Source organism: Camelus ferus, chromosome 4 (assembly GCF_009834535.1).
Source record: "Camelus ferus isolate YT-003-E chromosome 4, BCGSAC_Cfer_1.0, whole genome shotgun sequence".
NCBI classification, from domain to species: domain Eukaryota; kingdom Metazoa; phylum Chordata; class Mammalia; order Artiodactyla; family Camelidae; genus Camelus; species Camelus ferus.
The window spans coordinates 63,556,902-63,581,635 of record NC_045699.1 but is presented as its reverse complement, the minus strand read 5'-3'; the positions used below and the strand labels follow the sequence as shown (position 1 = coordinate 63,581,635).

General features: G+C 52.2%; 2 protein-coding genes across 11 annotated transcripts in view; one reads left to right on the top strand and one right to left on the bottom strand.

The window, feature by feature from the left end:
- TTLL11 (tubulin tyrosine ligase like 11) overlaps nt 1-3,116 on the top strand; it is a 244,973-nt gene extending 241,857 nt beyond the window's left edge. The window contains exons 9-10 of the transcript XR_004319465.1: nt 1,872-2,192; nt 2,479-3,116. The gene's annotated coding sequence lies outside the window, so the exon portion shown is untranslated. The remainder of the gene's footprint in view (nt 1-1,871; nt 2,193-2,478) is intronic.
- Nucleotides 3,117-12,089: 8,973 nt separating this feature from the next.
- DAB2IP (DAB2 interacting protein) overlaps nt 12,090-24,734 on the bottom strand; it is a 189,949-nt gene continuing 177,304 nt past the window's right edge. For 7 of the 10 annotated variants that reach the window (XM_032478345.1, XM_032478343.1, XM_032478348.1 and 4 more), the window contains 5 exons: nt 23,801-24,689; nt 22,970-23,122; nt 20,645-20,838; nt 15,939-16,026; nt 12,090-15,141 (listed from right to left, as the gene is read on the bottom strand). In XM_032478345.1, the coding sequence (XP_032334236.1) occupies nt 14,974-15,141; nt 15,939-16,026; nt 20,645-20,838; nt 22,970-23,122; nt 23,801-24,689 (1,492 nt within the window). In that variant the 3' untranslated portion in view covers nt 12,090-14,973. The remainder of the gene's footprint in view (nt 15,142-15,938; nt 16,027-20,644; nt 20,839-22,969; nt 23,123-23,800; nt 24,690-24,734) is intronic. The other 3 variants (XM_032478346.1, XM_032478344.1, XM_032478347.1) reach the window with 3 other exon arrangements.

Sequence of the window (24,734 nt, the reverse complement as noted above, 5' to 3'; positions counted from 1 at the left end):
AGGTTGGGTCACGTGGCATCCAGCAGTAGCCCATTAGCCGACAGGCTGAAGCATATCATATTGAATTCCACGGCCCGTGGAGCCCGCGAGACCCCGTGCTGCTCGGAAATCTGCGCTGATTTATTAGAACGCAATTGTGCCGCTCATTTCCTATAATGAACATGCTGCCCCCTCCTCTTGCCAGGACCGATTTCCCAAACCTCCTGTGGGAGTGGGAGGACCTTGAGCTCACTCCCTGTCTGTGGGGATGAGACCTGAAAGGGAGATTGTAGGGGGCAGAGGCCAGTTCCGGCGGCTGACCGTGGGCGCTGCTTTCAGAGAGATGGCCTCGGGGTGTTGCCCTGTCCTCCTGTCCACCCTCTGCCCCTGCCCTGTGTCTCCCTGCTCTCCTACCTCTGCCGCTGGGTCCCCTGGCCCTCAGCCACCACTGCAGCAGGACCTATGGACAGGCCAGCCAAGGACTCAGCCCTGACGCCCGCAGCCTGGTCACAGCACTGCATCTGCTTCTGCCCCGCCGCCTAGGACCCCACAAGCCTGGGCTTCTGCCTTCAGCACACACCATGCACGCCGGCAACAGCCCTGCACCAACAAAACTGGGACACCTACTGTGTGGTCAGGCCACTCAAGATGGCTGTTCTCTTGCTCCTTGTACGTCCCCTGCTCAACCAGCCCCTGCTTCTCCTGCACCCGACTCACCTGAGCATGTCTGCCCCCAGCCCCAGCTAGCGGTAGCCCTAGTGCTTAGGCCAGAGCAGCTCCACCTGCTAGTTTCTTAAATGGAAACATCTGCCCTCGTGATGGTCGTTAACCCGAGGGGCTGTGAGGGACGTGCCCCAGCTGCTGGTTTCCCTGGTGACTGATGAGCCAACGTGACGTCAGTTCCCCCATAAATGGTGGCCTCCTTCTCCCCTGAGTAGCGGAGATCCCTGCCATGTCCTGCCTGCCGTCCGCTGCTCACGGTGGGACGTCGCTCCAGGATCCTCTGCTTCGGCCGTGTAAGGCCCCCTGTCCAACGAGCCATGGATGTCTCTGTTGCTGTCTCCAGGCTCCTTCTTTAGTCTTGAGTCTGGGCAGCTATAAGGCTTGCCGGCTGGCGGGGGGCAGCCCAACAAGTGCCGAGCCAGCCAGGAGGCCGAGGAAGCTCCCGTGAGCTCCAGGCTGTCGGAAAGTAAGGGCGGGGAGCTGTAAGTTTCCAGGGGTGATCCCAAGGTGGCCGCCCGCTAGCACACGGGGCCCTGGGACAGCTGCCCGCCCTGAGAGACGTCTTTCTCTCCCACTATGCTGATGATGTTCTGTTAACCTCAGAGTCTCTTTCCAGTTTAAAAGCAGCAGCACTGTGCTCGTGGCTCACGGGGCTGCACGGGGGTGGCTGCTGAGTACAGACAAAACACAAGGACCTGGACTGTCTATCAAACACTTGTGTGCTATCTGGTCGGGGAAGACAAGCTATTCTCCACCCACCGCCCCTGGATAATTACAGACACAGGTGTTAGAGATATTAACTCAGGGACAGGCTTGTGTGTTGGACATGGCCAATTACCCAGAAGGGTTTGGTTGGGGCCCGTGGCATCAGAAAAATAATGAGTACCCTTGATCTTCTGGTCCGTGATGGAAGGGGGCAGAGCAGCCGCATGGTGTGATGGGCCCACAGCTCTGTGCCGTCTACAGTGCGTTACAGCAGGTGGAGACATTATAAGAGGCCTGCCGCAGTTGTCAAACAATGCAAACACCCACTGTTCGGGGTCAAGAACAGCTGTCCGTGACATATGGGACCCCCAGGGACACGGATAGTGAGCAAGGAACCCACTTTACTGGACACAAAGTTCAGGAATGAGCTGGTTACAAATGCCGTGTTTCCACCTGCCCTACAGCCCCACCGCTGCCGGGCTCGCTGAAGGGGTGAACGGACCGCTTCAACAACCACCAAGATGGAAGATCTCTCTCTTAACGTGTGGACCGGGAGGCTCATTCAAGCCCTGCAAATGAACATCACTGAACATCCCTGGAGCAGTCGTCCCAGTGCTAACGCTGTGTTAACCCAGAGGCAAGTGGTCAACATAACCCGAGTTCAACTGTTGACCACCGAAGAAGGTTCACTGCCCACTGTTGATCAGGACGATAACTCACTTTGGCCCTTGTCACAGGATCTACACCTGGGGAAAGACATTATAAAATGGCCCTGGGCCTGGCAGGTAAGTCCCTGGTGGTTTGGGTTTACAGCCCTGTGGGGAAGGGGACAGACTTCCCTACTGGAGAAAGGCACCACTATATTCACCCTGTGGTCTGTTGTTAGACCCCCCTCTCCAGTGTTTGCACCAACTGTGGGGACTGAGGGTGGACAGGTGGCCAGGTACCGCAGGCCGGGGCAAAGACCACAGGCAGGGGTGGTATCTCAGAATGCCGCTACTGCTTGTATTTTGCTTAACGGTCATGACCTCCCCATATTGTGACTGTTAAACATCTGACGTTTCCTCCTAGCCTGGGCGGAGGGAACCTGTTCGTGGACTGGGCGACACCTTGGCCTCACTGCTGGGCGAGTCTGATTGCTGGGTCTACAGCCAGACGCCGTGGTCATCTGCCCTGGATGTCCACGAAACATTGACCCGATAAGTGCTTGGCTCCAAAGTTTGTGCTCCTCTTGGACTCTGATGTCAGAACCGCATGTGTGATATTTAGCTGGAGTGCACCTCACCTACCTGACCCCGGGGATGTGGCAGAAGAGGGGCGGGCTAAGACTGCAGGGGCCATGCAGGGTGTGTTGGGGTGGAGTGTGCGGTCAGGCCACTCAAGATGGCTGTTCTCTTGCTCCTTGTACGTCCCCTGCTCAACCAGTCCCTGCTTCTCCTGCACCCGACTCGCCTGAGCATGTCTGGCCCGGCCCCAGCTAGCGGTAGCCCTAGTGCTTAGGCCAGAGCAGCTCCACCTGCTAGTTTCTTAAACAGAAACATCTGCCCTCGTGATGGTTGTTAACCCGAGGGGCTGTGAGGGACGTGCCCCAGCTGCTGGTTTCCCTGGTGACTGAGTCCACGTGATGTCAATTCCATCAATTCCCCTATAAACAGTAGCCTCCTCCCCCGAGGAGCGGAGATCCCTGCCATGTCCTGCCTGCCGTCCGCTGCCCATGGTGGGACGTCGCTCCAGGATCCTGCTTCGGACGTGTAAGATCTCCTGTCCAATAAACCATGATCTCTCAGTCACTGTTTCTGGGCTCTTCCTTCGGTCTCAAGTCTGGGTAACTACAAGGCTTGCAAAGACCTGCAGGGTGCAGCCAACACAGACCCACACTGATAATACAAGCCATCTGGACAGAACCACACTTGAAAGCACACCGCATGGATACCTGCTCCCATCCCAACATGCAGGCTACACTTACTCACAGGGACACACACCACACCCATCACAGCCAGCGTGATTGGATACATGCGTGCACACGCGCGTGCATGCGCACGCACACACACACACACACACACACACACTTCTGCATGCATTTTGAATTTCCAAGTGGCAGATAAAATTTGTTAATTCCTACTTTCATAGCCCTGTGGTCAAGAAATATGGCCTTTTCCTTTTATTAATCTGCTTTGTTAAAACATTGTGTTAGATGTTAAGTATACAAAGTGGAATAAACTTGGACCCTACAGCCTAATAACAAAACAAATTCACCTTGACAATCTGATGTAACACCCAGGGCAGCAGAATCCCAGCACCTATATTTTCTGTAACATACTATATGTATTTTTTTTCTACTTAGGTTGATTTTTACTGTTATTTCTATTGCCTAAACACTGCTGGACCCCCCAGAATTTTCATTACTATATTAATTTGCTTTTCTTGAATTAGTATGAGTGGACATAGTCTCATTTGTTTACTGTTCATTTGTATTCCCTCTTTGCAACTTGCCATCTCATATCCTTTGCCTGTTTTTCTGCTAGTATGACTGGAATTCTCCAAATTTCCAATCATTTGTCTTTTTCAATATTCTTTAATGATGCTTCGAGCTGATACACAAGCGTAGATCACGACACTGACTTTGAAGCACACGTGTTCTGTTTTTCGCTCTTAGTAACGACGTACTGTAATCTATTCCCAAGTTTTGTTTATCGATGAAGCAGTGTTTGAATTACGCTGGCACCGTTCAGGACCTACTGCGAGGCTTCCGCAGGCTGACACGCTAAGGCTTGGTGCACCGTGGAGAGCAAGCAAGACTCGCTGTTGCCAGTGGAGTTGGTGGTCCAGGAAGGAAACTCCGTGGGAAGTCGCCCTCCAGGTTGCATGCTCATCCATTCCTCCGAACAGGCTGTGCCCGTGCGCCCCATCCCGCTGGGGGCAGAGAGCGGGGCAGCTCCACCTCTTTCTCTGCTGATCAGCCGGCACCTGCCGCAAGTGTCCCCGCCCCGGGACACTTGTTAAACTTCCGAATCCATGGAATTGGAGGTATAGATGCCAACACATGATTTCTAAGATGTGTCTGTGTATGTGCACATGCGTATGTGTTTGTGTGTGTGTACATTTATTTCCTAGCTCCGTCTGCTGCGAAGGTCAAGAAAGGGCGTTCTCGTAGCTCTCAGATCTTGCTCTGTAATTCCATTCCCCAGGGTTCCTCAGAAAGGACTAATTTCAGAGCTGGGGTGGGGCAGGTACAAGTTGAGCCTAGGACATCTTGTGAGGCTAGAAAGTAAGGGAATGTTCGAAAACCACACTGACGGCATCACAGGACATGGGCATCAGCTTGGAGGGACTCCCAGTGGCCAAATTCGGGACTGTTTGAGCACCAAAACAGTTGACTAGTTAGTAGCCCTTCAAAAACAGGCCTTTGTAACAGTCCACACCGATAATAAATAGATTTTTAAAACATACGTTGGGAGAAAGGAGGACATTTGCTGACGATAAAATTGAGTCAACTGGTAAAATGGGAGAAGGGCTTGAGTTGCAACCATCCTAGTCAAGACTGGATCACTCAAGAATCATTAAAATTGTCTAAATCTTGGGGAACGTTTTGTCCATGAGCAGGATATTTGTGTGGTGTCAGCATGTCTCCCGGCAGACTGCATATTATATGTTGCAAGCAAGAGCAAAAAAACCCCACTAATTATACACTGGAGAAGTTGGACCACACCTCGATCAGGTAGATGATCAAAAGTAACATCCTCAGCAAGGGCTGGAAGGGCGTTCTGTGCCTCCAGAGATCTGACCGTGGGAAGGACTCAGCATGTTCTTTGCAGTGTTTTGACCAAGAATGGATAACGGAAACCAGGCACAAGGAAGCATCAGACACATGCAAAATGCGAGTTTTATTTAGAAAGCGGGAGGGGGCGAGAGGAATGGTTGGTTGTATTTTTCCAAAATGTCAATGCCAGCAAAGACAAAGAACAGCTGTAAAAGTGTTCCAGGTTAAACAAGGTTAAAGAGACATGACAGCTAAATGCAGTCTCTGACCCCAGACTGGATCCTGCGCTGGAGGGAAAAATAGTATAAAAGGATGTTGGTTCTACTGAGAACGTTGGAATGTGAACGTGAGATGAGAGAAGTCTGTACGATGTCAAGTTGATGGAGGTTATAACTACACAGCGATGACGTTAGAGAACATCTCTAATCATCGTAACGACACTGAAGTATTGAAGGGCGAAGGGCTGTGATAAATGTAACTCATCTGTAGGGAACTGAGGGAAAAAATTATGTGTCCGTGGAGAGAGGGAGTAGGAAATGATAAAACAAATGGGTAACAATGTTAACAGGAGAATCTGGGTAAAAGACATGGGTGTCCTTTGTATTGCTGGTTTTAGAAAATTGGCTGCAAGTTTGAAATTCTTTCCAAATCAGAAGTAAAAAAACACAAAAACCACAACTTTAGATTCAAGAGCTTGAGATTTTAGAGTATGTGCAAATACAGTCATTAAAAAGAAAAAAAATCATGTGTCAGAAACCTGGATAAATGGTTATTAACACTAGATAGCCACGGGGGGCGGAGGGATTCGTGAGTGATGGGATCCCTTTTAACTTTGTATGTTTCTGTTTGTTTTGTTTTGAAACAGGGGTCAGGAAAAATTGTGAAAGACCTTGAAATAAGAAAAGAAAGATGATCGGACTTCCTGAATCCAAAACCAGTTTTCCATTGTCCTTGAGCTACTCAGTCATTAAAAAAAATCATAATGCGTATGATTCTTATTCATAGAAACCAAACAGTGTCTGGTGGAATACACTTGGTTATTGCCCTGCCAGTGGACCAGTTTTGCATCTATTTGCAAAGCTTTTTCAGCACGTGTGATTGCCTATGTAAGTGTGGCTCTTTGGATTCTCCTTTGAATTGGCTATGACAACAGATGGGTTCCCTCATTAATTAATGAGTTAAAAAAATGCTACATAGATGTTCATTTTATGTTTGTGTGAAATTCATGCTTTTCCTACTTAAAAAAGGTCCTTTATCACAAGAATATGTTCATTTTTTAAAGGTTAAAATCTAGAAATATTTTAAAAGAAAAATATTCCAGAGGCTCTCCAGAGACCTAAATCAGACTCGCAGGGGGAATCTCCTCTCTCCTCTGCAGTCTTGATTCCCCAGGCCAGTTCTAGATTCCCCAATGAGCACAAAGCCCAACTTCACGTAGACAATTTACTGAACCCAGATCCTTTTTTGGTTGATTCCCAGGGATATCCTAAGAAGATGACCCCATCTTTTGCCTTCTCTTCCCCAATAGTTATAATTAGCGTCTTTCTTGCCTTGTTGCTTCGACATGTGGCAGAGTCCTGCCTCCAAGTCTCTGTTTCTTAACCTCATTAGGAAGGTCTCATGTTTTAATCTTAAGGATGATGTTGGCTATTGGCTTGAGATAGCCTATTTTTTAAAATGTGTTTTTATTATAAAAGCAAAAATATGATCAGAAAAAAAAAACTTAGAAAATACTAAACACAGAGAGAGAAGGGGAAATAAAAAGCCATTTATTATCTCATTATCCCTAGGTCAATATTTTGTTAACACTTTGATATATATCCTTAATAACAGTAATTATTTTAAGATTTTATTAGAATAATTGTTATTGTTCCCAGAGCAGGTAGCATTTTTTATGCGTCAGTAACTGTGCTAAGGAAGGGGGTGACAAGCATTATTTCAGCAAACCTTCATAGAAGAGTTCTCTATACTGTAGGTACTGTTACCCCCCCTTTTCCCAATTTACCTGAGATCACCTGGCTCATCGACAGACACTAAGACTAAAACCCAGGTCTCCCTCATGCCCAAGCTCTGGCTCTGACCTACACTCTTCTATCTCTTAATCAAGACCTGTTTTTGCAAACAGATTTTTAAAACTAAGCTAGAATCCTTCTAGACATACAATTCTGTTACGTTTCACACCTAATATATTATTAACATCTTTCAAGGTCATTTATTATTCTTTCACAAATTTAATGGCCGCATGGTGTTTCATGCTATGGGTATGTTTTATTTATTCTTAAATGGCTCCATATCAAAACAAGAAAAAAAAACTGGTTGTAAAATAGTCAAACAATAATAAGAATGTAAAGTAGAAAGTTCAAGTTCTCCTTTCCATCCTTCTGAGCCCCACTCCTCAAAGTCGCCATTAATAGCATGTGTTTGCGGCCACATAGTTTTTCTATGTAACTGATTACATGTGATGTAATTCGTTTTTCTTTAAAGGAATAGGGCATACCAATCTATTGCTTGCCTTTCACACACAAGAAATACATCATGAACATCATTCCAAATCTACCCATCCTTTTTTTTCAAGCATTTTAAAAAATTGAACTATAGTTGATCTACAATATTGTGTTAGTTTCAGGTGTACAGGAAAGTGATTCAGTTATACGTACATAGATAGACGTATATTCAGATATATGTATATATTTTTCCAGGTTCTTTTCCATTGTTATTACAAGATATTGAGTACTGTTCCCTGGGCTATATAGTAAATACTTGTTTACCTATTTTATAGGCAGTGGTGTATGTCTGTTAATCTCATATTACTAATTTATCCCTCCCCACCCTTCCCCTTTGGTAACCATAGCTTTCCATGTCTGTGAGTCTGTTTGTTTGTGAATGAGTTCATTTGTATTCTTTTTCAGATTCCACATATAAGTGATATTATATAATAATTGTCTTTCTCTGCAGTCTGATTCACTGCATTTAGTATGATAATCTCTAAGTCTATCCATGTTGCTTTAAATGGCATTATTTCATTCTTTTTTTATGCTGAGTAATATTCCATTGTGTGTATGTATATGTATTTCTTTATCCATTCATCTGTTGATGGACATTTAGGTTGCTTTCGTGTCTTGGCTGTTGTAAACAGTGCTGTGATGAATATTGTGGTGTATGTATCTTTTTGAAATAGAGTTTTAATCTTTTTGGAATATATGCCCAGGACTGGGGTTGCTAGGTCATATGGTAACTCTATTTTTAGTTTTTTAAGGAATCTTCATACTGCTTTCCATAGTGGCTGCACCAATTTATATTCACCAACAATGTAAGAGGGTTCCCTTTTCTCGACACCCTCTCCAGCATTTATTTGTAGGCATTTTAATGATGGCCATTCTAACCAGTGTGAGGTGATACCTCATTGTGGTTGTGATTTGCATTTCTCTAATAATTAGCAATGTTGAACATCTTTTCATCTGTCTGTTGGCCACCTGTATGTCTTCTTTGAAGAAATGTCTATTTAGGTCTCCTGCTCACCTTTTGATTGGGTGATTTGATTTTCTGATGAGTTGTATGCACTGTTGGCATATTTTAGAAATGAAGCCCTTGTTGGTTGCATCATTTGCAAATATTTTCTCACACTCCATAGGTTGTGTTTTTGTTTTTTTTCATAGTTTCCTTTCCTGTTATCTATACTTCTTAATGCACAAGAATCAAGAAGTCATATTTGACTCTTGGCTTGAGAACTGGGAGGATGGCAGAGCCATTTGTGGGGGTTAAAAATTGGAGTCATATCAAACCTGGTGCCAAGTGGACCTGTGAATGAGGCTCAGGGCAGTGGAGCTGGGTATAAAAACATGGGCATCACTGAGCAGAGAATGGGTGCCATGTAAATCCGGTTCCCGCTGCTGAGGAGCTGCACCTTGAGAGAGGGTGTGCGCTCTTCAATTCACCCCCATCCTCACCTCTCCCGGGTGTGTCTCAACCCTGGGGTCTGAGTGTTTTCTGAAGTGGGCCTGCTGCAGTCACTCACATGCTGCCAAGTCACTGAGGCTTCCTGTTTTGCAATGTTGGGGATATTCAGAAAAATAACCCGAACTTGGAATTAAAGCAAAAGGAGGCCAGCTTGTCATCCGTGTCTCATCAGAGTATTGCTAAGAGGACCACCCTGGGACTATTCCATCATCTGCAGGAATACATCTTTATTTGACTTGCCCCTCACTCTGTATGTAGGTATGCAGTGTGTGAAGTTACATGCTCACTGCTTATGGTTTAATTGCCCTGTAGGGTATTAACTAGTCTTGACTTTCCTTCCTTTCTAGCTGTTATATTTGCAAACAGGGGGCTTTATTGCCACTAATGAAGCAAAGCCCTGGGGAAATTCATATCCAGTTTCTTTTATTCGTTGGGAGCCCCCCTCAACTGTCTGCAGGGTCCTGGCTGTCGGCACTCTTTGCACACGTGTGTGTGTGTGTGTACCCAGGACACAATTACTGCTTAGATGTCGCTATGGGATGGTGGGACAGTGATGCAGCCTTTGCATTGGGAAGTATCTGGAGGTCTGTTCTCTGAAGCCAGTTTCTCCAAAGATCGTTTCAGCCAGCGACCTGGGAGACAGAAGCCTGGCCCTGGGCGTTCTGGGAGTCGTGAAGGTGCTTCAACCCTCCCCCTGCTTGCAGACCCGTACCTTGCAGAGTCTTCGCTCCTGCCTGGTGTCCCCACGTCCAGGCTACCTGGTTCCATTCCTCCAGAGAATAAACATCCAGTCCCTTACAAGGAGGTGAAGGGGAAAGAGGGAGCTTCCTGGCTGTGCAGACTAGGCGGAGGAGGCTGGGGCCTGGTTCCCCCGTTTCCCACCTGGTGCCCTTGCTCTGCTCCCACCATGCTGGGCCCCCCCTCTTCCTGAGCCTCTTGTTGGGGGGATCTTGGGGCTGATCAGCGCTTCCGGTTTGTCTCCCCTTCTGCTCTGCTAATTTAGTCGCTGCTCTTTCGTTAACCTCCATCTGCCAAAGCTGCTCAGATTTTCTCATATACTGGTATCTCCTTCCCACATTAATTCTGTCCTTACGAGTGATCATCTTTTCAGTCCTTTCCTGTCAGTATAGTGGTGTTTGGGAAGAGAGAAAAATGCATGTCATCATTGTACTTTGTTTAATTAGAAGACTATCTCTTAAAGAGGATCCTACTGATTCAATATGTATTTCTTAAACTTTCTGATAGTTTTTCGTCTAAGTAAATATTTATTCGTGATCTCTTTTTATTGCTTCAAGGTACAGAATGTGGCCCAAACTATTTCTTTGGCCGGCTTTCTGAGGTTTTCCTATCTCGATACAATAGTCAACGCTGAGTAATGTTCCAAGTGTACTCGGAAGGAAGGTGTGTGCTCTCTAGGGTAAGAGCTTCCTGTCACCCTGCTTATTAAATCGTATTAATTATTAAAATCTTCTGGGTTCTCATGGTCTCCTTGATCTGTCATAAACTAATACGGGTGGTATGTTAGTCTCAAATGCAATTATATTTTTGTCGAATTTTTCCTTTGCATTTCCAGCAGTTTTTGCTTTGTACTTGTTACTTAATCCACATGTGGCGGTTCATAGCTTTTGTACTTAAGTTATAATGGCCCCTGCTAATGTGAAATTTTTTTCTGTCCCATCCATTGCGATTCTTAAATCCTATGTTGTCTACATGGCATCACCCCAGCAGAGGGATGGCGGTCCCTGAGCGTGGGGACCAGGGCTGCGGCATGGAAGCACTGCAGGGACCCAGCGCTCTGGCAATGAGGTGATGGAGGTGTGGGAGGCAAAGCCAGGTGATAGAGCCGGGGAAAGAACACAGGTGGAGTTGGCAGGTCCTGCAGGCTTTCAAGGCAAGAAAACCCAGCCTGGAGCAGGTGAGAAGCGGATGGAGACCTGATACTTTAAATGCTATGTGAAGGCACAGTAGGGGCTGAAGACACAGGAGTGATGAAAAGCAAGGGGTGGGAGGGATAGAACCCTGGCCAGGGGCTGCCTGGGGAAGGAAGGGGTCTCCTCCTCTCCTGTGGTTGCTGCGGGGAAGGAAGCGAGGTTGCGGGCTGGGGAGCCAGGGTCACTGAGCGGGGTCAGAGGGTGCAGTAGGAGGCTGGCTCCCAGGGCAAGAAGTGTCTGGCTGGGACGTCTGAGCAGAGGTCCAGGTCTGGCTGAAGCGCAGTGGGGAAGGAGGGAGAAAGGCCTAGCTGAGTGGAGACAGGAACACACAAGGGCACGGTCTGAACTCGGCATGTTTTTTCTCTTCCGCTCAGCCACCCAGAGAGCACAGCCTTGGGGCTGATGTGGTCCAAGAATACCGTCGAGAGCGGGGTTGAGGAGGGAGACCACAGGGGCTAAGCTGGGTGAAGGCAGCGAAGACACTGTGGCCTGAGAGGAGAGGACCTGAGGACCGGGGTGTTGATGCAGGAGGCGACGGGGAAGGCTTGACAGGAGATTGCAAGATGCGGCCACAGGGGCTCAGGGGCTTGTTCCCAACAAAGGCCCTGGGTTCAGCCTCGCAAGGTGAGTCTGCGCCGCGTGTCAGGATTTTCCGGGTCTCAGGAGCCTGGGTTTAGGTCTAGCTCTGCAGTGACTGGTTGGTGATCCTGGACCAACCTCTCTTCCCTCCTGGAGACAGACTTCAGGGGCTTGGAAAGCATTTGAAGCAGAGGCTGGCAGGAGCTGGTGTCCGCTCCAGGGAAGTGCAGGGACCGTGCTCTGGGAGCCCAGCAAAGACCTTGTCCTTGCTTGTCAGAGCCAAGGGAGAGACCCCGGCTGGAGGAGGAGTGGGGGGGCAATCCCCCTGCCCACAACTGCCACCAGGGTGACCCAAGTGCTAGGGTCCCCTAGGTAAAGAACAGTATCAGCCCACGACTCAAGAGCCACCCCTGGAAAAGCTCCTGAGTCCCAGCTGAAGGGAGAGGCGAGCCAGGTTTAAAATAGCTAAATAAATCTTTAATATTTCTAATTGCAAATGTACAGAAATTGCACAGCCACACAGTCTTAGCACACCGACAACGCTCTCTGTACATTATTACACCGTTAGAGCCCCAGCTGGAGGGAGGCGCTCCGGCCAAGTCTCCAGCGTTGGCGTTTTTTCCTTTTCACATACTTACAAAAGGGGGGCAGGGAGGCAGAGTGGGGGCTGGGGGCGGCTCTCAGGCCATGTGTAGAAAAGAGGGGCTGTTTCCCTGGACAGTCTGCCTTCTGCAGACGGAGGGGGGAGGGAGGTGTGCCCCGAGGCAGATGCTCTGGGGGGTGGGGGCACCCGGAGCTCTGGCCTTGGTCCCCCACCCCCTCTTTTGGGCAGTCGGAAAGAGTCTTCACTTATGGAAGTTTGGCAGTTTCCTTCACCCTAAACATAAAAGTCAAGCAAAACAATCGGGCCTCTCTGTTGGCAGGGGAGAGCCTTCTCCAGCAGAGCTGGGCCTCTGTCTCCCCAAGCAGAGACTGCTTCCCCTCACCTCTCCCTCTGGGGCACAGGTTCAGTGTGACCCTGGCAGGACACATGTCCCCACCACCCTCACCCAGACAGCACACTGCAAAGCCAACAGGTAAATGCCACAAGCAGGGAAAACCCCCAACACCCAAATCCCCAATCTCTGCCCCCTGCCCAATACTGTTCTCTAGATTAAAAATAAAATAAAAACCGTCGGAGAGCAGCGGTCCCGGGCAGCCCTCGGCAGCACCAGGACTAAAGGACTATGTACAACCATTAGGTGAAATAGTTACATTACAGTCAAACACCAAGAACATTTACAAAAATCGTCAGACTTGCAATTCAGATAAAAATCTGTGAAGAGTCTGTACACTTTTACAGTTTTTGCACTAAGTAAATAAGGCTCTTGGCCTGAAAGCTTACAACCCCAGGCCAAGGGCCGCCAGCACCGGCCACTGCTGGCCTCCGGAGCCCGGCTTGCCCAGGCCCTGGGAACCTCCCCCTGTATTGCTAAGAGGCGCTCAGTCCGAGGTCGCTCAACGAGGCATCGGTGGGAAGAGAGGTGGGTAGGGAGGAGGGGAGGGCTCACTGGGCAGCGGGATCGAGACTGAACCAGAGGAGGACATCACTGGGGCCAGGCCCTGCCGGTGCGGCCAGGACTGGGGTAGGGCCTCAGCCCCACAGCTTCCTTCCTGAGGTCTGTGACCCTTGGGGGTCCTGCCCTCTCGCCACCAGCATGTCTCCGGCCTAACTGAACTGCAGCTTTCACCTAAGAGCCCCTGCTCAGAGCACAGGCCCAGGACCGGGTGCAGTGTGGTCTGGGCCACCCCTGCCGCGCTGCCCTTCCTTGGGATCTCTGTGGCAACCTGGGCCCTGGTAGCGTGTCTCCAGCCCCGGGGGCAGGAAGGGCTCAGCGCTCTTTCCAAGGGGCTCCTCAGCTTCCTACGGCTGAGGCAGCTCGCCCAGCCCTGGCTCCCAGCAGGGCAAACACCCCGGCTCTTGCCCAAGATTCCCCAGGGTGAGGAGTGGGACAGGGATGGACGAGAGAGGCCCAAGCTCCTGCCCACCTATGTCCCGCAAGGGGTGGGGGGTGGGGAGGGCTGATAAGCTACAGAACAGCCTAGAGCTGAGGGAAACCAGCCCCAGCCGTGGGGTGGGCGCCTCCCCTGTCTGCAGCGCCTGGGTCCTCCGCTGGGGCCCGGGAGGGTGAGGCAGAGGCCGGCCGCACACACGGGGCCAGGTGCAGGCCGCTGCTGTCTTGGAGAGGGAGCAAGTCTAACATCCTCCGGGGCCGCTATTTCCCATGCAGTGCACACGCTCAATTTTAAAAGGCCCCTGTGTTCCAGCAAGCGAGCAAGCGGGCTTTTGTTTCTAATGCATACTGTGAAAGGAAAAAAAATCACAGTTATCCACCTTCTCAGGGCCTGCGGGCATCAGAATTTTTTTTAACCATCAATCAGAAAAGCTCAGCCTCTCTCTCGGGGGAGCACCAGCTGGCCACTCCCTGCAGGGCCACTGTGCCTGGGACACTTGCTGTAGGAGAAGGGCAGGCACCGCACAGTGCCACTGGGGCCAACTCTGCCCACGTCTTTGGCTTTGCAGTGCCCAGAGTATCAGCCCGGGCCCACGATTCAAGGGAGGGAGGCTCTGGATCTTCCTACAGGCACGAGGGCCCAGAAGAGCAAGCTGTGATCCTCATTGGGTTTATTTGGCAGAACAAGTTAGGGAAGGAGGGCGGAGTCTGGGGACAGGTGTGCGGGTGAATCCTCGGTTCCTCACAGCCAAGAAGGCTCCCTGCGCATGCAGTGGCAGGTGCTCAGGGTGAAGACGGGCAGGGGACCCAGAACTCTGGCAGTTCCGTCCTCCCCACCCACTCCCTGCCCGCCTGCCGACCGCCCTGTCAGCTCTTGGAATGGAGGGCAGGTCCCACAGGGCAGGGCCTGGCTGCCTGGGAGCCCTGGGCCCCTGGGGAGGTGAGGGGAAGCCATAAGGAGTAGGTTCCTGGCTCTTCGACCCTCCACCTCTCCGGGCCCCTCCCTGGGGAGGGTGTGGGGGTACATGCACTTGGCCAGGTCAAGGAGGAAAGGTGACGCACACCAGATTCAACAATGAGCAACAATGAGCCTGCTCCCACCAGGCTGTCCCCACTCCCCAGCCTGCAGTCTCTTTGGCCTACACTGAGCACGCTTCTCGGGGAGCGGGCCGCTGACCCGCTCACGCTGCGCCAGTCTCTCGCGGCTCCCTCTGCAGCCGCCTCCTGGACCACGGGGCGGAGGGGGGAGGAGGGCCGCGGCCTCCGGCCCCCTGCGCTGGGGCTGCTCCTCCCCAGGCTGCGCCCCCGCCCTGGGCCACCTCGGTCCTCCCTCTCCTCGGGCAGGTTAACAATTGCTGCTGTTTCTGAACTCGCCGTTCTCAGTAATCTGCAATTTGGTGGGGTTGGTGGGGGAGATGCCGTTACGGGCTTGCATGCTGTACCTCTCTTTCAGCTGTGTCAGGGCGCTCATGAGGCGGGCGTTGGCAGCGTCCAGGGAGGCGATGCGCTTCTCCTGTGGACAAAGGGGGCGTTAGTGGGGGTCATGGAATGGGCTCCTGGGCCAAAGGATCTCCTGGGGGCTGAGGAAACCTCCAAGAAGTGCTGGGGGGGCTGCGGCCTGCAGGTCACCACGTGTGAAGGATGGGAAGGGCAGTGGGCCTGCTGGAGAAGAGGCGGTCTCGCCATCAAGGACCAAGACCTCCTCGAGCCTGCCTCCCTAATGTCCCTACCTCGTCACCCGCTTCTCACCCAAACAGAGCAGCCCCAGTGCTGTCATGCACCAGCGCCCCGAGGGCAGGCGGCCTCGCTCACAGGGCATGCGTGTGTGTGACACAGGTCACAGCTCCCGGTCAGTCTGTGCAGTTTCTAGACTGAGCAAGGTTGTCCCTTGAGAGGATAAGAGTGCAGACCTGAGTGAAGGAGACTGGAGGCCAGAGTCTTTTATGTCTCCCCTCTCAATGTGGCTGGGAAGCCACGGCTCTCAACAAGAGCTCCCCTGCTCCCCTGACCAGCCTTCTGTCACCCCCAGACTTCCCCATTCCCCTCCCAAAAGCTTCCACTATTTGGCCAGGGCCCCTGGTGAAAGGCAGTACCCACCAAGTTGCCCCACCCCTTTCACAGCCTGTCCTGGTGAGCCTGTGGTCCACTGAGACCCTCAAGTCTGACTTCTTGGAGCAGAGATCCTGGCCTTCTAGCCTCCTTAGCTTTTATAGTGGGGCATGACTGAGGACATAAAGAAGCCAAGGTCACCCCCTCCTTATCCCAGGTCCTTTAACACCTGTGGCCAACCAAAAGGCCAGAGCCCCACACCTGGGCATCAATGATCTTCTGTTTGGAGTCTACAGCTGCTTGCATCTCCGCGTGGTCCTTCTTCAGCTCCTCCTCCACTGACATCAACCTGCCGCCAGAGACAAGGACAGTCAGGCTGCATTTGAGGGAGCAGGTGACTTGAGGTGGGTGTGGAGCCAGGTGGGAACAAGCCATCACACCCGCACAGAGGGACACACTAAGAGAGCACCTCCCTGGGCCACACTGCCCACACCTGCCTGGGAAGGAGGCCCACACCTGCCCCCCGCGACTGACATGGGCTGAGCCTGCTCCTTCCTTACAGTACACCTGCCCCAGATTCTGTTCCCAAACCCCCAGGAGCCCCTGGGGCTGCCCCTTTCCGGATGTTCTGCCGGAGCCGAGAGGGTAGGAGTGGGTGTTAGGTCCTCACCACACCCCAGAACCAGGCAGTTGATATGAGTAGGAAACGAAGGCCCTGAAGGGCTCTGGAGCTTTTTCCACCCACTCTCCTCACTGAGGCTGTGCCAGGCACTTGAGGCAGCAAGATTAAGTCACAAGTCAGCGGGGACACAGGAAGGGAGACAGCAGCTACGCTCTGCATGCGAAGCTCAGGGGCCAAGGGAACAGGAAACAGGAAGTAGCTAACCATCTCGGAGGGTGGGGTGGGGGTGCACACACCGGACTCTACAGCTACATCCGAAGGACAAGCAAGGCCTGCTGGAGGGGTAATGAGCACAGGAGACGTGAGGAACACAGTCTACAGAAGCTGAGAACTAGGGCCAGTGTGAGTCTGTCGCCAGCTGCTCCGTCCCTGAGACCCTTCCTGGCCTCACCTGCTTGTCTCTCAAGTCCCTGTCAATCACTGCTCATCACTCCTATCCTCCTATTCTCTTCCTTTAGCTTCTGGACCCCACGCTTTCTGGGTCCCAGCTCCCAGGCCACTGCTCTGCAGACGCCTCGAGGACGTCAGGGCTCCACAGGGCTCTGCCTCAGTCCCCTACTCTTCGAGCTCGATGCTCCTCTCAGACGAGCTCACCCACTGCTTTATATCTGTCTCCACCCACACTGCTTCTCCAGCCCAGCGGAGCAGCTGACCCCAGGCGAGCACTCAGGCCATTTCACAGGAGATGCACAGGGAGGTCGGCAGCGCTGGGGCAGGTACAGCAGGGGCTGTCGTGAAAAGCCAGTGGGATCAGGGGTTGAGGAGCGATGATCAGGAGGAAGGGGTGTGGGGTCACGCCAAGGGGGCCTTTCTTGTCACAGGAAGGTAAAACATTGAGCAAAGCCTGTAAGAAGGGGGTGGGGAGGAATGGGGGAAGAGGGAGAGACTTCTCCTTCCAGCTCTGGTGCAATAACAGGCACTGGATTTAACCTCCTGCCATTTTAAAAAAAAAAAAAAACTAGAAAACTGGACAAAATTTATGAAACAAAGATTTCCAGACCCTGAACAGGCAGTGCAGTACAGTGACTCCCAAGAGAAGGGAACACACAAGGCAAGCCCCGCCCACTGCGCTGTGAGTCCAGGCAGGCAAAGGAGGGAGGTGATGACAGGGAGTTAAGGAGACCGTAGGGCAGGGGAGGGAGGGCACGAAAGCTTTATTGGGGCAGTGCCACAAAGAAGGAAATGCAGAGGTCTCTGCCTGTCTCCTGAGGGGTACCCCTGGGGCTTTGGCTGAGGACTGGTCTGCATGCCTGTGGGAAAACAGCCAGGCAGGTGCAAAAACCATTGGAAAGGAGTACACAAAACAACCCCAGGAATAGTTTATGATCCTTCCAGGCAGTGTGGGAAGATGTACTACACAGGGGCATCAGGGAGAACCCCAGAAAGTCTCCAACCCCTGCCCAGAAGGAAACCTTCTCAACAGTGGAGCCAGATTAGGCCTAGACTGAAGACTGTCCAGGATCCACCCCAACAAAACTTAAAAGTAAGCCTCGGAAGAATCAAACTGATTCTTATAACCTCACTGTGTCCTAAAACAAAGCCCCGAAGTATTTAAGAAAGACAAAACATCCAGGGGCTACATAAAAATCACAGTTATCTGGCAAACAACCAAAGATCACCAAGCACACAGAGAAGCAGGAAAGTATAACCCAGAACCAGGGAGAACAGCAGGGAAAACATACTCAAATGTCCGATGACAGAAGCAGTAAACAAGGACATTAAGACAACTGTTACATTCCACATGTTCAAGAAAACAGAGGACAACATGAGCATAAGAGAAGAAATGGATGGGATTTAAACCAAACTGAAAACCTAGAGGCAAAAAATCCAACATCCAAAATGAAAAAACACTGGCTAGGATTAACAGCAGATTAGACACTGAAGAAGAAATAACTAGTGAGCTTAAAGACACAGTAATAATCTAAGATAAAACAACAAAAAAACCCCACAAAAAAACAAAAAAAGAAAACAACAGAGCGTCAGTGGGATGTGGGGCAATCTAAAGCACCCTAACGTACGTGCGATGAGAGTCCCAGAAACAAACCGGGGAGGCAGAGCTCTATACCCACAGATCCAAGAGCTCAACAGACCCAAGAAACACAAAGGAAACATGCCAAGGCGCATCATAATCAAACTGCTAGCAATTAATGATAAAGAAAAAAAAATCTTTAAAACAGCAAGAGAAAAAAGATACATTAAGTATGGAAGAACAAAGATACTACCAGAGTTCCTACTATTATAGCCAGGGTTAAGGGCAGAATGGGGTCCACTGCTAGTTTTGGTAAAAAGCCACACCACACACATACTCCTGCTAGAACAGCTGAGTTACACGGCCTACAAAGCCTAAAATATTACCTGCCCCTTTACAGAAAGTTTCCAACCCCTGCCCTGAAGCGACAACAAGATACAGCTAATACACCAATGAAGCAGATAAAAAGGGCTCGTAAAAAATGATCCAAAAGAGGGCAAGAAAAGGAACAAAACAGATGGTACAAATAGAAACAAGGAACAAAATAACAGGTTTAAAAGTAATTATATTACATTAAATGTAAACGGTCTAAACACTCCAATTAAGAGGCAGAAACTGTCAGGTCAGTTAAAAAGCAAGAATAATAAAATGTGTGTCACAGAAACTCACTTTATATAGAGGGATATAGTTGGGTTAAAAGTGTAGAAATGGAAAAGGATGTATCAGGATAATACCAACCAAAGGAAAGTTAGGGCAATGATATTAATATTAAACAAAGCAGATTTTAAAGCAAAGGAATATTATGAGATCAGGTGATTGTATAAAGAGGTCTCTGTTCATCAACAGCACTTAACAAGCCTAAGTGTGTGTATGCACCTAAGAACAGAGCTTCCGTGCACATAAAGCAAAAACCAACAGGAATGAAAGGAGAAATAGACAAATCTGTAATTATTAGAAACTTCAATATCCTTTTCTCAGTAGTTAATAGAAGAACAGTAAACAAGTACATGGAAAAACCAGTAAAGATACAGAAGACTTGAACAACACTGTCAACCAAATTGCCCTAACGGACATTTACGGCGGAGAGAAAACGTAAACCAATCCTGGTGTATTTCCTCCGTGCTGTAAACTGATCTCAAGAGCACACACTTCTCAGAGAACACACAGGATGAGGACGAGGTAGTGAGGCTGAGAAGTGCTTTCATTCTTCGAACCACATATATGAGGTGAGCCAAGAGGACGGCTGGCAGGCAAGTGAACAGTGGGTTTCCAGTCACCCTGTTCACAGGCCCTCTGCTCATGCTAACTAACCACTTTACAAAGAACCAGTCACAAGTAAATGAAACTGATTAGGAGCAGAGAAAAGGTGACCTAAATAGAGGGCACTGGGGAAGGATTTTTACACTGGACAAAAAGCATGAGGCCAGGCGGGGTAACATCCCGGCAACTGCACACCTGCTGAATCTATCCACACGACAGGCTCTTGCACCATGTGAACAAACAGGCTGTAAATCCAGGTTCCTCTTGCACCTGGTGTTGCTGTCATAAGGAAGCAAACTCCAGGACTGGGACCCTGGGGGCTGGCCTGGATGCTACACTTTGACTATATTCCCTGCTTGCAGACATGGAGGAGGGTGTACCCACCCTACCTGTGAGTAGGGGGAGAGAGGAGAGAGAGACGGGAATCAACACAGAAATAAAGATGAAATAAAAGCCATCAATGAAATTGAGAGTCAGCGTTAAAATCAATGGTCCCCCTGAAATCTTCCTCCACAACCCAAAGGCACCTTAAAATTCAACATACCCCAAACTGGCACCATCTCTCCCCCTCCCCATCCAAAGTTCCCCATCCCAGTAACTGGCACCATGACACATCCAGATGCTCCTGGTAAAAACCGGGTTATTCTGCCTGCTCCTTCCCTCCCACCTCCCTCTTTCACCCACTGCATGGAGCTGACATCCACTCCTACTTTTCCTGCCCTGGACTGGGTCCTCACTGTCCTTCTTGGCAGTCCTATCCAGCTTCTAATCTCCCCCGAGTGTTCGCCAAGAAAACACGGGCCCCAGGCCCTCTGCAAGCTGCCTTAGCTGACCTCACTTCGGCCAGGCCAGCTGTACATTCCACCAGCAACACACGTTGTACCGTGTGGGTTCCCCACACTCCAGGCTACCTCCCACCTCCAGGCCTGTGCCACACTGTCCCCACCACCTGGGACACTCTTTCTCTCTCCACACCCAGCTCATCCTGCAGCTCTGCCCCCTGTGCGTGTGTGTGGGGCCAGGACTGGGCCCAGAGCAGGACCTGGCTGGCCTCACCTGCTGATGATGCCCTTCATCTGGATGTCCTTGTCCTCCTGTTGCCGTCGCAGCCGCTCCTCGCCCTCCTCCAGCCGTGCCTGATACTCCAGCACCAGCTTCTGTGTTGTCTCCTCCTGGCACTTGAACAGGGTCTCATACTCCTCCAGCTTTTTGGTGGAGATTCGCAACTTGTCCTGCAGTACTGCCAGGTCCTGCCAGGAGGGCAGCGTGCCACGGGCACAGCACCCAGGACAGAGAGCACAGCCTCATGAGCAGAGCGGGGGCACAGGGCGGGAGGGAGCCCGGCTCAGAATGCCCAGGGTCCATCCCAGCCCACTTCGCCCAGGGGGAACGCCCAAGGAGCCCAGGCAGAGGGGCCAAGGTGAGACTAAAAGCCTGTCCCCTGTCCAGGGCTCTCCCACCCCCTAGCCTGACCCTACAGTTACGAGGGGGATGAAGACTCAAACCCAGATCTCAGAAGTAAGGATCTTGAGCTTTTCATAATTAACAAAGGTTAAAAACCTCCTGGGTACATTCAGGAGTTCTGACAGTGCTCTGAGAGGTAGAGCCTCTATAGGAGGGGAAACTGAGGCCCAGAAAGCAAGTGACCCAATCACACGGAGAGTAGAGTGAGTGACTGGCAGGGTGAGGTCCCAGCCTTGATTTGTCCCTAAAGCCATGGCAGTGGCATGGGAAGTGAGGGGACAGATAAAGGCAAGGCGGTCCGGAGCTTTCCAGATCTGACTCAACCCAGCACACTCAGCCTTCGGGGAAGAGAAGGGACATGTAAAGTGGCAAGAGAAGCAGCGAGCTGGGAGGCCGGGTGAGCTGGACCGAGGGAGAGGCAAGGTCAACATGGGAATCAAGGGGTTGCCGGCCGGGGGCCGTGAGAATACAGGGAAGGGGGAGGCACGAAAAGCCTCTTCTTGAGCCCCAGGCAACGGGAGCCCGATTCACTCATCAGCAAGGCCTGCCCAAAGCTCAGAAGGCAGACTGTGGAGAGACCCCAATCCCACCCCAAATCTAACTCCTGAAGCAAAGCTGGACCCATAAAAAAGCCCAGCTCCGGGAGAAACAGCCCCATCCCGAGTCCTCTGCTCGGCTGGTCAGAAAGGGGTCAGGAGGGCCCTCCCTGACAAAGGCAGGACCAGGTCTCCAGGAAGCTTGAGAGAACTCCAGGATTTTCCTGTGAGGGTTAATAGCAAGACAGCGAGAGAAGCAGCAGCTCATCTGGCCTAGGAAAGAGGACACTCCGGCTGCCTAACCCTTGAAATCTTTCGGGCAAACCTTGCAATCCACAGAGGGGAACGTGGTCTCAGAAAGGCACAGAGCCTGGGGTGAGACTGGCCCTCTTTGCTCCCCAAACGCTGGCTCTTGGGGCACTGTGCTCCCTGTCCCCTGGTCCCCTTCACATAATAATGGTGAAAGCAGGTGGATGCAGTGCACCAAGGGGATGGTGGAGGCGGCGGAAAGCAGCATGGACATGGACCTTGCCCCAGGCCAGGGAGAGGGAGTGCAGACCCCTGACCTCCGTGCCCTCGCCTGAAAGGCTGCTACAGGCTTTCCTGGGGCCAAGGAGGGCGAGGGCACCCACGGTAAGCGGGGGGCCTCAGCCTGGGTCCAGCATCAACCTGGGTTTTGGCCTCCAGGAGATCAGGACCAGATGTGGACCCAGGGCAGCTGTCACAGTAACTAAAATAATTCTGGAGAACTGGCTTACCCTGCTGCCCACCAAATGCTAGATGTGTGATGGGGTGGGATGTAGATGTTTTAGGGCCAATATTTTTCCCCTGAAAGGAAGAGAATACCTCAGTAGCAACCCGACATCACCCCTCCCTGGGTTTCTGCCCCAGACCCTGCAGAAATGGGGACTGGGAGAGAGCCAGGCCATGGGTCGGCACAATCGTGGAGTGGAAGAGCCTGGCTGGGGAGCCTCTCCCCACTGTCTTATGAACCCACATCTCTGCCTCTTTGTGCATAAGGCTCCCCCAAAGGTCTCCATGCACTTTTTTGGCATCCTAGGCCCCCAAGTCCTAGATTCTCAAGTCTTAGATTCTCAGAAGCTCGGCTGCCCAGTCATTTAGAGAAGATGCCTCCTGAGTCTGGATTCAGTACAATTTCTAGGTGAGTCTCCGTGCAGCCCACATAGATACCTCAGGTTTAAGCTAAATCCTCCAAATTCCACTGACTGCTGTCCTCATGTGGGACCAGGGGGTTGAGAAGGGACTGGCCATTTGTGAGAACAAGGAGGGCTCCGTATTCAGGGCTCCAGCGGGCAGAATCCCGCCAGCCACCGCGGGGAGGCAGCCCGCCCTACCCGGAGCTGCCAGGGTCCGGCTTTACCTTTTCTGCTTGGCTGAGCTCGTCCTTACTCCTTAGCCTATCCCTGTGGGGGGGGTCAGGGCCCAGGCCCTCGTCTTCTAACAACTGCGCGTTCATGGTCAAGAGCCAGGCGGCCGTGCGGTCCAGGGCATTGGGGCTCACGGGTGAAGGGCCCTGCGATGAAACACAGCTGTGAGGGGCTGGACGGAGGGCTGGGAGGGGTCCCGGGTGAGCCATGGGGGCGAGTGGCTCAGAGGGGAGCTTCAGCTGACTAGGCACCTTGGACGCAGCCCCTGGCCCAGGGAACTCCCAACTCCTAGATGGCAACCTGAAGCTAACAGCCCAGGCGGCCTCCTGAGCGTGGCTCTCTGTTGCCCAGGTGAGAGCCAGTGAGCTTGGCCTGGTAGGTCAGGTGCCCAACCCAAAGCATATCTGTTTTCCCTACTGCATGGAAAGCCCCGGAGACCAGCTCAGAGCAGGGAGGGGTTCCTGGGGGCCATGTCAACTCTTATTCTGGGTCGGGCTTCAACAGGCTTGGAACTGGAGGTGGATGGACCCCTCCTTCTTCCTCCCTGACCCCAGCTGTCTCTGAGGGAACTGGCAGAGGGTCCCCCAGGCTACAGTGCCCTCATTTGCAAGACTTAGGTAGGGGCCCGTGGAGCCTAGGGGAGGGGGTGGTGATGTGCAGGGTAGGGCAGGGTGGTGGGATGGGGCCGAATGTGGCATCATTCAGCATGGGATGGCGGCTGACTGCGGGTGGAGGTGACATGACCAGGAGGAGCAGCACGACACGGGGTAAGACCGCCCCCCAGGCAAGAGAGCTGGGCATGCCCTCCAACCGACGGCACTGACCTGCTTGTGCACTACACGAGGCTTCAGCTCCGGGCTGTCGCCCTTGGAGGAGGAGGACTGCTGCCGCAGCCGAGCTCCAGGGCCAGCCCAGTCGGGCGAGGCCGACGCCAGGGTCCCGCTTGAGGGCCGCGGGTACTGCAGGGTGCTCAGTAGGGTGGGTGGCGTCCGGCCGCGGGGGGCAGGAGGTGGCGGCGGGGGTGGGGGCGGCGGCTGGTCGATCCTCCGTTGGGGGCCGGCGCTGTTCTGGCGGGGCACTGTGGGCTGCCCGCCCTTCTCAGTCAGCGACATCTGCCGCCGCGCCAGCTCCCCGGGGCGCCGCCCCAGCTCTTCGGCAGCACTGCTGAAACTTCCCAGCTTGGCGGCAGCCGCCAGCTCCTCGCTGTTGCTGTGGGAGCTCAAGGAGCTGTGGCCCTCAGAGCCCGAGTCGCCGAGGCCGCGAGGAGACAGCGGCAGGCCGGCCGCCATCTGGTACACAGGGTTCTGGAAGGAGAGCGGTGCCAAGAGCTGGGGCCGGCCCGGCGCGCCCTCTGAGGTGCCTGGTGTGGTCGGCGTCTGGCCTGCCCGCCGCACCGTGGCCAGCCCTGCCAGGCTCACCGGAGCTGCCCGGGCCGGCCACCCAGCCACCAGCTGAGTGGTAGGTGCCTGCCCGTCAGTGGCGAGGGCATCAGTGCCCGCCGGGGAGCCCGCCTCTCCGTCCAGTGTGCGGGCGTCTTGGAGGTCCACCATGGACAGGCTCTTGCCACCGTTGGCCATCTGAAGATCAGGCTCGTTGGCTTCCGAGTAACTCGAGCTGCGGGCAGGTGAGGGCTGGACCCCGGAGGACCTTGTGACAAAAAACAAGTCCTTGTTTTCGGGGGTTGGAGACGGTAACCGGGTGAAATCTATCAGACTGCAGGGAGACAAGCACACACAGGGAAAGAAGGGGGAGAGAAGA